Source organism: Bufo bufo, chromosome 5, assembly GCF_905171765.1.
Source record: "Bufo bufo chromosome 5, aBufBuf1.1, whole genome shotgun sequence".
NCBI lineage: Eukaryota > Metazoa > Chordata > Amphibia > Anura > Bufonidae > Bufo > Bufo bufo.
The window spans coordinates 329,626,833-329,642,991 of record NC_053393.1 but is presented as its reverse complement, the minus strand read 5'-3'; the positions used below and the strand labels follow the sequence as shown (position 1 = coordinate 329,642,991).

The 16,159-nt window shown below is 44.1% G+C and overlaps 1 protein-coding gene across 1 annotated transcript in view; it reads right to left on the bottom strand.

The window, feature by feature from the left end:
- The window catches only part of LOC121001848 (cadherin-9-like), a 339,856-nt gene that overhangs the window by 130,319 nt on the left and 193,378 nt on the right, over positions 1 to 16,159 (bottom strand). The window contains exon 6 of the mRNA XM_040433066.1: positions 2,671 to 2,807. Within this exon, the coding sequence (XP_040289000.1) occupies positions 2,671 to 2,807 (137 nt within the window). The remainder of the gene's footprint in view (positions 1 to 2,670; positions 2,808 to 16,159) is intronic.

The following is a 16,159-nucleotide window of genomic DNA, read 5'->3' as shown; positions in this document are numbered from 1 at the left end:
TGGAACTCGTCCTGCATTGCAGATCATAAAGAGGGTAACCCTCTGATAGCTAGGACATTTGATTTGGCTTCATTAATCTGATATTAGGAGACTGTCCCAAATGATGCAATGATAGAAGAATCCGCTCTCAGAGAAGACAGGGGATCCAACAAGGTCAGAATGACATCATCAGCAAATAAACTCAATTTATGCTGATGGTCTCCCGCTGAAATGTCCCTAATCATATCAGACATTCTGATCCTTTCAGCAAACTGCTCCATCACCATCAAAAACAAAAAGGGAGACAGAGGGTACCCCTGCCCCAACACATTCATAATGGGGAATATAAGAGAAAATGTGCCATTAACTAATACACAAGCCCATGGGTGAGAATCAGTGATGAGCGGCAGGGGCAATATTCGAATTTGCGATACTTTGTGAATATTTGGGCGAATATTCATCATATATTCGCAAATTCAGGATCTCCAGTCATTATTTTCTTTAATGCGAAAATCGGCAATTGGAAAATTCGCAATTAAAATATGCGATACGAAAATTTGTGATCAACACTACTCCTAAAGTCAAAGATATTGCAGCCTTCTCATTGGCCCACAAGCAAGAAGCAGTGAGGGATCATGGGTACTGATGAAAAAAAATCTAGAAAATTATTCTAGATATTCGTGAATTCTCAAAGTGACAATATTTGCGATAAAAATTAGAATATTCGTGGTCAACACTAGTGAGAATATAGGGCTTGAATAGCCTGCAAAATAGGGCCTTGAAGGCCATAGTTTGACAGGGCCACGAAAGCAAATCCCCAATGATTTTGATCGAACACCTTCTCTGCATCCAGAGTTAGGAGCAGAGAAGGTGTCCGTAATCTCTTTGCCTTTTCCATCAGTTCCAAAATCCACCTAGTACCATCAGGAGCTTGTCTGCCCTTTGCAAACCCCACTTGATCGCTATGGATAATCAATGGAATAACCTGTACAAGTCGATGGGAAAGTAGTTTAGTATATAAGTTTACATCACAGTTGAGGAGAGATATATGATAGAAGTTGGCTGGAAAATTAGCTGGCTTGCCAGATTTAAGAATAGTCACTATAGTGGCTGGTAACATCTCTTTAGGGAACTGTCTCCTGTTCATTACCTCATTAAAGAGAGGTGGTAACACAGGGGTGAATAACTGATGATATTTTCTGGAGTATTCATCGAGTCCAGGAGTCCAGTGGGTCTTAAGAGACTTCAATGTCAAAAGTAACTCCTGATCTGAGATAGGAGCATTAAGCATTATTTCTCCAAGCTCTATAGGATGGAGGTTGGGGAGAGCCAGTCAAGGAGCAGAAAACCAGGACGTGATCAGACCATGAGGATACTCCAACTGTATTGGACCTGAAAAGGGGCAGTAAAGATCTGTCCACAACGACCAAATCAATAAGGGAGAAAGATCTATGATGAGGAGAATAGAAGGTGGTGTATTGCCTAGAGCAAACAATGAAGCATCAAAAAGTTTCAAAGAGGTTTTCCCTCCCCAGCCAGGCTCCCAAGGATGGAGAAGGCACCCTGTCCCGGCCTGTGTAGTCCAACTTTCTATCAGGGATAATCGTTGGGTATTTCCATACTCAGGAGAAATAGCTTTGCAAATTATGTGGTGCTTTTTTACTTTTAACATTTGCAAAAAATAAAAAAAATATCTGTGCATTCAAAGTTATCACTGCACATGTAGCTAAATTCCATGGGGTTGTACAGATATAGCAGCGTTAACAATCAAACACTTGACTGAAATTTCTTAACTCATTGTGAAATCCCAAAACAAAAGCCAATAGTTAAAAAAATTGAGTTATTTCTTGGAGTTTCCACTGCACTGGTATCTCAGGGGTGCTGCAAGTTTGACATGTCACCCAAATTCATCCCAGTAAAATCTGGATTACAAAAGCCAAATGGCACTCCTTCCTTTTGGAGCCCAATTGTGTGCCCAAACAGCAGGTTAAGACTAGAGATGAGCAAATTTCTTAAAAGTTCGATTTGGCTGATTTTGCTAATTTTTCCAAATCTTTGTTCAGTTTTGGATTTTGCACACGACTATGTGCTGGCCGGGCCCGTGCTTCAGACTGCAAATTGTGGTCCGCAATGCACGGGCACCGACCACTGAGCAGCTGCATGCAGATCGCGGACCCATTCACTTGAATAGTTCGCATACGGCGGTCCGCACTGCAAAAAAAGTAGTGCATGCACTACTTTTTTGCGGTTCGGAGGCACGGCTAGAAACACCTCAGAAGCACTCCGTAGTGCTTACATGGGGTTCCAATCCGTGCTTCCGCACCGCATCTCCGGGTTTGCGGACACATTCAAGTGAATAGGTCCACATCCGTGATGCGGGATGCACGCGGCCGGTACCCCGTGTATTGCGGATCTGCCATATGCGGCCCAGAATACGGCCACAGGAGCACAACGGCCGTGTGGAAGAGGCCTTAAAGTGCAATATGGCACAAAAAAAACATTGTCAGAATTCCTTGGATATGTAGAAGCATTCCAAATGTATTATCACATGAAGTGACATATCAGATTTGAAAAATGGGGTCCTGAAGGCCAAAATAGGCCAAAAGAGCATAATTACACAAACTGTATATTTTCACAATTTTATGTAACACTGAATTTTTTTTTCCCTGTAGTAGTTGAAACACAACTTACCTGTTTCAGTTGCCACTATTGAGATATTTTGCCATATTGTCATTTCCCGGTCAAGAGTTTTGGCTAAGATTAATGAACCATTTCCTGAGAATATATTGAATGTTCTCTCCAAGTCTGTGTTCCGGTCAATACTATACCTATATGTAAAGATTGTATTAATAAAAGAAAACACAAACATTTAGTTATTTTTAAATATGCAAGATTAAGCTTTTAGGTTAGTTTCACACTAGCGCTAGACTGTTCTGGTAAAGGATGTGCCTGCCATAGTTCATATCATAGTATCTGGCATACACTACCCTTCCCCACTGGAGTCTATTGACTATAATGGGACTCAGTGTGGATCCAACGTGTTTCTGGCATTAGTGCCAGGATTCAGTTGGACAATAGTCACTGCTTGCAGCAGTATTTGTTCAGCTGAATCTTGGCACTAATGCTGGAAACAGGCTGGATCCCTAGCAGGTCTCATTGTAGTCAATGGAGCCTGGCATTACTCTAGCTGTTTCACACTATGCCTCTAACGCAGGCATGCTCAACCTGCGTCCCTCCAGCTGTTGTAAAACTACAACTCCCACAATGCCCTGCTGTAGGCTGTTCGGGCATGCTGGGAGTTGCAGCAGGTTGAGCATGCCTGCTCTGAAGGAACAGCCTGCTGGAACAGTGTAGTGCTAGGTGAACCCATAATAGTCTTAAACAATTATATTTTGGCAAAATATGCAATATAACTTATAGTGCTTTCTTTTAAATTCCTATTAATTCTGAGTCAGTTCAGTCAGTGACTAACATCCATACCCATAAGACTGTGTACACAGAGATAGTTGTCAACCACTAATAGGACCACCTCCTAGACTTCATTATTTTCCTACATAACTATATTTCAATCTGCTCAGCTCATCTTGTTCTGTAACAGATTGCACAGATTTTCATGGTTACAGATTCACTTTATTCTCAATTATGCTTGTTCATTTTATTCTTTAGTATGTTTGTTTAGTGTTTAGTGTACCAATACCTTTTATTAAAGAGGACCTTTCACTGCTCCTGTATGCCTGTTTTAATAGTTTCATGCATTCCCAGTGTGATAACAATTATGGAGCATCTATTCTTATGACTCTATTCTGTGCTGTTCAGAAGGGTGGTAACAAGTTGGATGTGTGTACCTGCACAGACTCATTCTATCCAATCAGTGCTGCCATGTTTATGTGTGCAGGTACACCCCCCCCCAAACTTGTTACCACCCCTCTGTACCCTTACTGCAGACTGCTAACAATTCATTCATAACTTCTAGTAGAAATAACAAAGGATTGGGACAACATAGAGCCATAACAATAGATGAAGTAATTAAAGAAGACATGTCAAGAGTGGTGAAATGTCCTTTTAAGCCTCATTTTTTAGATGAAATCAGTTTGGTGCTGTTTTTGTTTACAATGTTTTTGAACTGGCTTTTACACTTTTGAGTAGTGTTGAGTGAATCAACTAAATGGAATTTGATCCAAATTTTTAGAAAAATAAGATTTGCCACAAATCTGAATTTCCTGGCACTTCATGGTAAAAAATTTTTTTTTTCTGGAATGGCAGTACAAAAAAAAAAAAACACTCACCTCTTGCGTGCGCTGACATGTGATGTTACCACGTCATCATGCAGGCTGGGTGTTGTGACGTCATCAATCAAGGTGGCCACGACGGCCTCTTCACGAGCAAATGGATGAGGCAAGTATGTATTTTTTTGTCATAACCCCTGATTAACCCCTTGATAGGCTGAATGCGACTCTGAGGTGCTGCGATCATGGCATCTGAGGAGTTAAATGATGAGAGCAGCGTGATCGCTGTTTCCTATTATTGTGCCCACTCCATACAATGGAATGCAATTTGTTACAAAGTAATTCATAACTAATCGAATTTCATGCCGAAGTTCGGAGAAACAACTTAATAAAAATTTTTAAACTTTGCTCATCACTACTCGAGTAAAGCAAGAGTCTGTTATAGATCGCAGGAACTTTACCATAATTTCTGTAAAAACACACAGATTTTTGGAAACAAAATGATGCTTACTTTGATTTATTCTTTGCATATAGTGATGGACGAACATCTGCCGGGACTGTTTGCAAACCGCAAGTTTGCGGCGGGTCCCATTCATTTTAATGGCAGGTGAACATAAAAAAACATACAGCTCATATTTGCAGCCAAGAAATAATTACTAGAAGTGCACAAATAGTCCCACAACATGGACAGTGACATACCAGATGTATTATTCCAATTTGCGATCTCCATTCATTATTTTTTTCAATGCGAAATATCGGCAATATAATTTTCGCGTACGTGCATGCGCAAATGCACTATACAGTACCCAAATGCACTATAAAGAAAGTATATTGGTATATAACACCCCGCTTCAATCAGTTTTTTTGGGGGGGTGACTGATATATTACACCAGTAGAAATAATTTGTTCCAATAACGCTTGTCCCTCTATATACCTGCAGTATCGCAGCAGAACCGCACACAACTGCCGCACAATACAAATGCACTATAATATACTTTCTAACATAGAAAGTATATCATAACATTGTACAAGGAAGGCAATCTATTAAAATATACATAAAGATAAAATGTAACCTTTAATAATGTTACTATGAGGGTCCATTCACACGTCCGTAAGTGTTTTGAGGATCCGCAAAACACGGACACTGGCAATGTGCATTCCGCAATTTGCGGACCACACATCACCGGCACTATAATAGAAAATGCCTAATCTTAAATTATTAAAGTTAAGCAAAAAGCATAGATGTGGTAGGCAATAACAAGTGCTCGGCGGCACTAAATCAGGTGCTCGGCGGCACCAAATCAGAAACCATATGTCCTACCACAATCCTGGGGGTTCCAGTGCACATCTATGAATCCCGGAGGGAAAGCAAAAAACATCTATCCCTGGGCTAGATGATGATGTGGTATTGAAGGACAGGGTGGGCAAAGAACTGTCCCTGATATTGCCCTACAGGGGGGTGCTATTCTGGCCCTGATAGCCTAACCACAGACCACCACCCTGATAAGAGCGACCCCATCCGGAACCTTACCCTATATAAAAATAGCCCTAGTAAGCCCTTAGGCCCCTGACTTCCAGGTGATCACTATATAGATCTATGTGTTTTTGACTCATTATAAAAGTATATTATAGGTATATCACACCCCTCTGTGTATCACACCTATCGATAGCACACCTATACCAGTCCTTAAAAAGACTTTTGTGGCCCTATTAGCTAGCATTTGGTGTCTCTAACAGCCTGTCCCTGCTCCACACAGCAACCTCTTCCTACACTGGCAATACACTGAATGTAAAATGGCGGCCAGATCAGGTTTATTTATAAGGTAGGAGGTATGTCCATCTGCTGAAACGTCTCAATTGGCTGTCCTGTACCACCTGATGGATGTGTCATGGGTCAAAGTTCTTCACAATGTAAAAGAATATGGAGGGCGCAAATATCTCCATATGTTCGCATGTTCATCAAATCGCGAACACGCAAAGTTCGCCGCGAAACGACCGCCGGGCGAACCGCAAGGCCATCTCTATTTGCATACTTTTATAATTGTTAGATGAAAAGTTAACAGCTAATAAATACACTTTTAAGGACAAACTTTGAGAAATTTAAGTCACATCTAGAGTTATTAATTGAGCTTTTTTTTATATATATAAAATATATAGAGCCTCGAATTATATGTTAGATATGTTTACATTATTGTAATTGTGACTTTTGGTAAAATAAACAATAGTGGTTTATAAATACAATAATTTGATGAATTTAAAGCGTTATCCAAAATCAAAAACATGTTCCGGGACCCTCAGAGGGAATATACCTACCCTGATCCCCGTGCCGTTCCTGGTCCCCGCACCACAGCTGCTGCTGCTCTCTATACACAGATAAAAACATCCAGTGTCATGGGAAGAGCAGCCAATGGCAGAAGGGGACGTGGACGAGCCCCCCTAGCGTCTCCCGCGATGCTAGGAAGGCTCCCCCCTGCCTGTCATTGGCTGCTCCCCCCGACACCGGATCTTTTCATCCGTGTACAGGGAGAAGCGGGGAGCAGGTTAAGTATATTCCCTCTGAGGGGCCCGGCACAAAGGGGGATGTTGTATGATATTGGATAACCCCTTTAAGTAGTATTTGGTGGTTAAGCTTTTATCCTCAAAAGCAATGTTAAAAAAAGACTTGCTAGCTTTCAGGGCATGTCAGTTTTAATAAAAAATGTGTATTTCTCAAGAAATAAGAATGCTACAGCACCTTTTCTTAGAACTCTATATTATGTAGTTCATCTGTTATTGCTCTTGGATATGTGTAACAATTCATAACTAGATATTACCAAGTTCCATGAAAATGTGGTACAGCATTGTCATTTTATCTGTAATGTAAACTTGTGTTAAACAGACATGTCAGGAGAGCTAACAGGTCCTCTTCAAATGACCTTCTTCAATGGGAATTAGAGGTGAGCGAGTAGTGGGTGCAATGACAGGGAGCTGCAATAGCACTGCCCCCATCACTTTACCCCTCAGGTGCTGCATTCATACATGATTGTGGCATCTGAGTGTAAAATTACCCCAATTTTTTTTTTTTTCAAACTTACCAGCTCCATTTGCTCGAGACGGGCCAGCCGCCATCTTGCTTGAAGGTCTCGGTTAAAATCCTGTGCGGCACAAGATTACATCATCACGCCGGCTGGCGTAGTGACGTATGACATCATCACACCAGCCGGCATCATGATGTAATCTCGCTTAGCACGGGATTTCGGCCGATATCTTCAAGTAAGATGGAGGCTGGCGGCCCAACGCGAGCAAATGGAGGAGGTAAGTTTGAATATTTTTGTTTTTTATACTATTTCAGGATAAATCGATTTGCTGACACGAAGCACGAGGAAATTAGGCTTCTAGGCAAATCAAATTTATCCTGAAATTCGGTTTGAATTCCACTTTGTGGGATACAGTGGCCACTACCATGTGGCCACTACCATGTGAAGACTTTCTGCGCTTCAGGCTCAAAGATACATTCATGTGCTTAAAACTGATACTTTAAGCTAAATTGAAAAAAATAAAGTTTTAGGGGTCATGTACTGTATTAATCTGAAATATGCCTAAATTAGTCGTATTTCAGGCGCAGATGGTGTTGCAACAGTTAGTTTTGCTGCTATCTGCGACTTCTTTCCGCTCATGCCAGGTCTAAAATTGTGGGATTTTGATATTTGCAAACAATGGGAATCTATTGTCATAAAGGTTTTCAATCTACAGGATGCATATGGAGTGGTAGGGCAGTTGAATACAGAGCCTTTCCTGTGTGTGAAGTACTACCATTCTGCTTATCTAAGCCTCCAACAGTACAGCTGTTATTCATTTTCCTAACGTCAATAATAAGAATAAGTTCCAGCACTTTGATATAGTTTTGTTTCTTTTCCTTTATTTTCAGTTACACATTGACATGTAGGGACACATCCTTTCACTCATGCACAGTGAAAATTACTGCACACTTCACTTATTTGGGTAGTTACGGGGACAAAACTGACAAAATAACTCAAGTATGAACTCAACCTACAGGTCGATGTTAGTGCCAAGAAGAAGTGTACTCCTTTTACACCGTCGCCAGCTGATTCCACATTGATGTCAACAGAACCTGTTCTATTAAATGCGTATACAAGTAGACCCCCCCTGACATAGTGGAGACGGTGTCAGTGTTTGTGGTGATGTCACTGATTAATTTGCCCTTCCTCTGATCCGTCAGAACAATAACCCACAAAAAACGGATCCTGTTTGTGGAGCATACGCCTTCACTCGGTCAGCATTTGCTCAATAATCCATCAGTATTGCTAAAGCTCAAAAAAAACAGGAGTTGATATAAAACAGAGATGACACATGAATGGAATATTTGCATGTCTTCTGTGTTTTGTACCCACTCTGCTTTTGGCTACCAAATCATAAGCCAATTCTGATGGGACCATACGGGCCTTACAGCTTCTATACAGACAGGATCCGTTGTGTGTCTCATTTTTCCTTCCTTCTGACAGAAAAGAAGAAAGGTCAAAAAAATGATGATGTCAGCCAGGCCGAAAGCCAAAATAGTGGACCAATCATGAAGTGTGGAGGGTGGGAACAGCATGAGAAATCCACAGAGTGGACCTATGATATATTGGTGAGGTGGAAGCAGCATGAGGAGATCACAGAGTGGCAAGGTGACATAGTGTGGAGATGACAGCAGCATGAAGACACCAGAGTGGCAAAGTGACATAGTGTGGTCTGGGGATTCAATCTGGTATACAGGGTGTGCGGATACAGTACAGAGGCAAATTACCAGTTCTCAAACTTCCATGTTTATTCACACATAAAGTAATGACAAAATGTCACTTTGCAGTCTTTTTGTCAGTTCACACACAATGGAAAGTCCACATAGCAAAAAATCACCTTGTTGGCAGTTCTGCCTCCAGCAGTCAATAGCAGGCTTTTAGGGGGCTCGTTTCCCTTACAGATGGGTCTCAGCCCTCCAGCACGGCACAATCATCAGATCCCAGCATACACACCTCCTAAACTTTACTGTCAGACTGAGGTAATAGCCCTCACCTGGAAGTGCTGACTGGTTTTTAGGCCTGGCAAAACCCGGCCTGTAACATGGGGAGTAGTCACCCACCCAGCACTTTGACTACTCCCAGTAAGAGCCATCCTGGATCGGATATACAGCCACACTAAATATTAAGGTGTCAAACAATAACTGCTGCTGACACGTACCTATCATCCACAATGATTCCTTGTACCTTCTTACATACCTCCCCACTTTGTTCAACTCTGAGGGGGTGAACACATGTCATACAGTATACTCGGGACAGGGCATTCAAGTTTCCCTGCAACCAGCCTGCCCTGTGTTCTACAGAGAACTTAAAGTTTTGTAAGGACAGGAACTACCTGGTGACTCAGGCATTTCTTTCTTTGGCCTGGCTCATCCACTTGAGAGGGGAGTGGTCAGTCACCAGGCAGAATGTTCTCCCCAACAAATAATAGCGGAGAGACTTGAGTGCCCACTTGATAGCCAGGCACTCTCTCTCCACTATACTGTACCTGGTCTCGGCTGGGGTGAGCTTGCGGCTTAGAAAGACAACGGGATGCTCCTCCCTGTTGACTTCCTGAGACAGTACAGCACCGAGGCTTACTTCAGAGGCATCTGTCTGCACTATGAATTCCTGCTTAAAGTCGGGCGTCACCAAAACCGGGGACCCATATAGGGCCGACTTAAAAGCGGAGAAAGCCTCTTCCTCCTGGTCATTCCAGTAAACCAGGATTGACTTTTTTCCTTCAATAACCCTGTCAATGGCATGGCTACACTAGCAAAGTGGAGAATAAATCTCATGTAATAGCCTATCATACCTAGGAATGACTTTACTTGTTTAGTGGTGACAGGTCGGAGCCAATTTAATAAAGGTGCAGGTAAGTACTGCGATTCAATGTAATACAGATAGTGTAGGGAGTGAAATAGGAATATTTTAGCTTTTATACTTGTTATAGACCCAAAAGTCCTTTTAAGGAGTATTGTTGTGTGTGGCAGCAATATACATTTTTAGCTCAACCTGCGCTAAATTGCTAAAACTTGTTAGAGACCAAAAAGTCCATTTAAGGACTATTGTGTCTGGCAGCAATATATACTTTTAGTATATATATATATATACTAAATATATATTTAGCCTGGGGCACAGTCCTTCCCATCTTTAGACACCACCCTTTTTAACATGGTTTTTAATGTTTTATCAAACCTTTAACCAGACCTTCCATTTGCGGATGGTAAACGGACGTCCGTAACTGTTTAATATGCAGCAACTTACAGAGCTCCCTAATGACCTTATACATAAAAGGGGTCCCCTGGTCAGTCAGAACCTCTTTAGGTAGGCCCCACTTGGGAGAACATTTCCATTAGCTCCTTGGCTATCAGTTTAGCCGATGTATGTCGCAGTGGAACCTCCTCCGGGTACCGAGTGGTGTAATCTAGGATGACCAGGATGTGTTGGTGTTCTCTAGCGGACTTCAGTACTGGGCCTATGAGGTCCATCACGATTCGCTCAAACGGTACCTCGATGATCGGGAGAGGTACCAAGGGACTGCGGAAAAGGTGTTGGGGGCTAGTTGCCTGGCAGGTCGGGCAAGACTTACAAAAGTCATCCACCTCTCTAAAGACACTGTGCCAGTAAAACCGTTGTAGTATCCGTTCCTGTGTCTTCTGCAGTCCCAGATGACCCCCGAGAACATGTTGGTGGGCTAACTCTAACATGACTTTTCGATGAGCCTGTGGCAACACTAACTGTTCAATATGTTCACCCCGCAGATTGTTTACCTGATACAACATATCCTGATGAACCACAAAACGGGGAAACACCGACTATTCCCCTGGTTGATGTGGTTCCCCAAGCTCATGATCCCGCTGGCGGCAAGTCCTCTACATCACCCACCAATACATTCAGTGGGGTTGTCCCCCCCTCTTCCTCCAAATTGGCGGTCACCCCTACCGCTGGCCCTTTAGCGTTGGGTTCCCAGGGTTCTGGCCTCCCCCTGGAGCCAGGCCACTCTGCTGGTGTTACCCCTTTCTCATAGATATCAGTTACTCTCATAGCAGGCCACAGTGTCGGGAAGCCGGCGAAGTCTCTCCCTATTATAAGTTCATAGTGTAAATTTGTGGCAACTGCCAGGGTGGTGGGATAGTCTTTTAAGTCTCCATGAATGCACATGACCCCGACTTTCCGGCCAGTATACTCGATGGACCGTACCAAGCGATCCCTTACTTTGGGACACCAGACTCCCTGAGTCCAGCAAAGAGTCTGCTGGAGTGTCTCCCACTTCCACCCGCCACAGGTGGTTTAGAGTTTCTGGGGTTCCTGCTGCACACAGCTTCCTGGCATATAACGACTGACGGTAGCCATTTCTACCTGATGTGGACAGTCATCTCTTACATGGCCAGGCTCCTAACACTGCCAGCAGACTATCGGAGCCAGGTTCATAGGGAGTACATCCTGGGTGGGTTTGGTTGGTATAAGTCTGTGACAGAGATTTGCAGTGTTTGACTGTCACCTTCATAAAAGAAGATTCTTAGTAGACTCGTAGCTAGTGTTGATTGAGCACCAAAGTGCTTGTGTGCTTGGGTGCTCTGGCCGAACACATTGGTATGCTCATGTGTTCTACCAAGCACCCGAGCACAAGGGAAGTCAATGTGAGAACCCCAGGCACCCCCTGATCGGAAGAGAAGAGGGTGTCTGGTTCACAAAAAAAGGTTAGAAATTGATGGAAACCCCAACAAAATGGTTTGGAAACAGCATTAAGAGGATGGATGGATGCGTCTTGGACTCTTATTATCTATGACATACAATAAACAACCACACAAAGGCTATATGCCAAAAGCCAGGTATATGGAAGCCATTAATCTATCCATGAGACAGATGACAGGCTTAGTCAGCATACCTTACAATGGCAGCCTTGTGCACTATGAGACATTCCAAACCAGGTCTCATCTGACTAAGAGCCAGTAAGCCTCAAAGTTACTTCAGATCTTTTGGGTCGATTGGGTGGACCTGTACACCTAGATCAATATCATTAGTGAGACAAACAGTTTTCTGATTGTCATAACATAATATTCAATAACCTTTCTATACAGTTTTGTCATGTAAAAACTCATTTGCATAAACATGGGCATATGGGAAAGACATGCAAATGAGCATAATCTGCCTTGTTTTTCAGCTGAAAAAAAAATTTGCATGGAAAATTTGCGATCTACACTACTCATGAACAGCACCATCTATTGGTTTCATAATCTTATGACAAGAGTAATAGTATTGTCATAAGAAAATACTACCCGCTGGGCCCAGACCAACACATTTATCCCCAGTCTTGCAAAAATCTCACCCTTTACTTTTTGGTAGTCGGCCGTTTGATCGACTGGCAAGTCGAAATACACTTGCTGGAAACCGGATGCCAGGAATGGAGCGACAACCTCAGCCCACTGGTCTCGGAGTAGCTTCTCACTGATGGCCACTTTCTCGCATATCGCCAGGTAGGTTTCTGTGTCTTCTACGGGGGTCATCTTAGGAATCGCGGCACGGACTGCTTCCCGGGCATTGTGGATGTTTGGGGTTGCTCCTGCTGTCTGCAAAGCCATCACACGTTGCAGCAGCAACTGGTTGGTCTCCTGCTGCTGCTTATTAGCCTTGTGTTTGTGCAGGTTTGTCTCTCACTGCTACAGATTAGCCTCCATGAGGGCCTTCACAACAGCCTCCATTTTGTCGTGGGGCACTGGTTGTAATACAGCTGGTTTAATGTACGACATACAACCGTGCCTGGAAAAATGCAGAACCCAAAAACATCAGCGTTCACGCCAGCCTCACTTCTTTTGCCCGCATTCTCCACCAATTGTGGGGATTTGCTCTGGTAGACAGGGTGTGCGGATGCAATACAGAGGCAAATTACCAATTCTTAAATCAAACTTCCATGTTTATTCACACGTAAATCAAAAACAAAATGTCACTTTGCAGTCTTGGTGTTAGTTCACATACAATGGAAAGTCCACATAGCAAAAAATCACCTTGTTGGCAGTTCTGATTCCAGCAGTCCATAGCAGGCTTTTAGGGGGCCCGTTTCCCTTACAGACGGGTCTCAGCCCTCCAGCACGGCACAAGCCTCAGATACCAGCACACACACCTCCTAAACTCCACTGTCATACTGAGGTAATAGCCCTCACCTGGCAGTGCTGGCTGTTTTTCAGCCCTGGCAAAACCCAGCCTGGAACATGGGGAGTAGTCACCGACCCAGCACTTTCCACTGGACTACTCCCAGTAAGAGCCGTCCCAAATCAGCTTTACAGCCACACTAAGTATTAAGGTGTCAAACAGTAACTTCTGCTGACACATAAAAACCGGCTCCTAATCCACCGAGGCCAGGAACCTCGGTGACACGTACCTATCATCCACGATGATTCGTTGTACCTTCTTACAGTGGATATGGCAACAGCAGGAGGAGACCACAGTGTGGCAAGGTCACATAATCTTGATATGGCAGCAGCAGGATACCACAAAGTGGCAAGTTGACATAGTGTGGATATGGCAGAAGCATGATGACACCACAGAGTGGCACGGTCACATAGTGTGGATTTTTCAGCAGCAGGAGGAGACCACAGAGTGGCAAGGTGACATAGTGTGGAGATGGCAGTAGCAGCAGGAGACCACAGAGTGTCAAGGTGACATAGTGTGGAGATGGCAGCAGCATGAGGATACCACAGATTGGCAAGGTGACATAATGTGAAGATGGCAGCAGCAGGAGACCACAGAGTGGCAAGGTGACATAGTTTAGAGGTGGCAGCAGCATCCAGAGACCACAGAGTGGCAAAGTGACATAGTGTGGATATGGCAGCAGCAGGAGGCGACCTCAGAGTGGCAAGGTGACATATTGTGGAGATGGCAGCAGCATGAGGACACCACAGAGTGACAAGGTGACATAATGTGGAGATGGCAGCAGCAGGATACTACAGAGTGGCAAGGTGGCATAGTGTGGATATTGCAGCAGCATGAGGAGACCATAGAGTGGCAAGGTGACATAATGTGGAGATGGCAGTAGCAGCATTATCGTGCAAAGTTCATTTATTTTAGTAACACAACTTAAAGATAAAACTAATATATGAGAGACTCCATACATGCAACGCAAGATATTTCAAGCCTTTATTTGTTATAATTTGGATGATTATGGCTTACAGCTTATGAAAACCCCAAAGTCACAATCTCAGGTACCCTTTGCTCAGGGGGTATGGATTAATTAGCTGACTAGAGTGTGACACTAGAATATTAAACCTTTTCACAATATTCTAATTTTAAGTTGCATTAATAAAACTCCTTTTAAGTTGCATTACTGAAATAAATGAACTTTTGCACGGTATTCAAATTTTTTGAGTTTCACCTGTAGTGTGGAGATGGCAGCAGCAGGAAACCACAGAGTGGCATGGTGACACAGTATGGGTATGGCAGCAGCATAAGGACACCACAGAGTGGCAAAGTGACATAGTGTGCATATGGCAGCAGCATGAGGACACCACAGAGTGGCAAGGTGACATATTGTGGAGATGGCAGCAGCATGAGGACACCACAGAGTGACAAGGTGACATAATGTGGAGATGGCAGCAGCAGGATACTACAGAGTGGCAAGGTGGCATAGTGTGGATATTGCAGCAGCATGAGGAAACCATAGAGTGGCAAGGTGACATAATGTGGAGATGGCAGTAGCAGCAGCATCAGGAGGACACCAGAGTGGCAAGGTGACATAGGAGACCACAAAGTGACCCGGTAACAGAGTGAGGCGGTGGGTGGCAATCAGGGAAGTTTCTAGAGCCGGGCGAGGGGTGCGACCACATGGGGCGCATCACTCAGAACAGAAGAGGGGGCTCCATCAGCAGGGCCCAAGCGTCGGAGGGGGTCCCTTTCTGTCCGGAGGCAGCAGGAGTGGAGATGAGCACTTCCATGACGTCATCGTGCCGCCTGAGCCGTACAGAGCGGGACACAGGCCGGAATAGGCCTGCATTGCATCGCTGACAGCAGCATAAGGTAAGTATATGTGTTTATTGTTTTTAATATTTATAGTATAATGTGACAAGAAGGGGAGGTGGGGGCTCTATATACTGGCACAATATGAAGGGGTACTATGAAGAAGAGGGGAAGCACTATGGGGGCCACTATGGAGAAGAGGGGAAGCACTATGGGGGCCCTATATACTGCCACAATATGAGGGGGGCACTATAGAGAAGAGGGGGAAGCGCTATGGGGGCCGTATATAATGCCAAAATATGGGGGGCACTATATAGAAAAGGGGGAAGCACTATGGGGGCCACTATGGAGAAGTGGGGAAGCACTATGGGGGTCCTATATACTGGCACACTATGGGGGGGCACTATGGAGAATAAGGGAAGCACTATGGGGGCCCTAAATATTGGCACAATATGGAATGGGCACTATGGAGAAGAAGGGAAGCACTATGGGGCCCCTATATACTGCCAGAATATGGGGGGCACTATGGGGAAGAACTATGGGGGCCCTATATACTGGCACATTATAGGGGGCACTATTGGAGCCCTGTATACTGGCACATTATGGGGGTCACTATGGATAAGAGAGGAAGGAGCACTATGGGGGCATCTACTGGGGCCCTGTGTACTGGCACACATTATTGGGGGGCTATATGGAGAAGTGGGGGGAAAGGAGCACTATGGGGGCATCTACTGGGGGCCCTATATACTGGCACTCATTATGGGGGGGCTCTATGGAGAAGTGGTGGGTAAAGGAACACTATGGGGGCATTATATAGGGGCATTTTAAAACTGGCACCCATTTTGGTGCCACTATGGGGAAGGGGGGAGAGGAGCATTATGGGGGCATCTTCGTGGGGCAGTCTATAGCGGCATTTTATACTGGCATATTATGGAGGACACTATGGGGACGGGGAGCAGCACTATG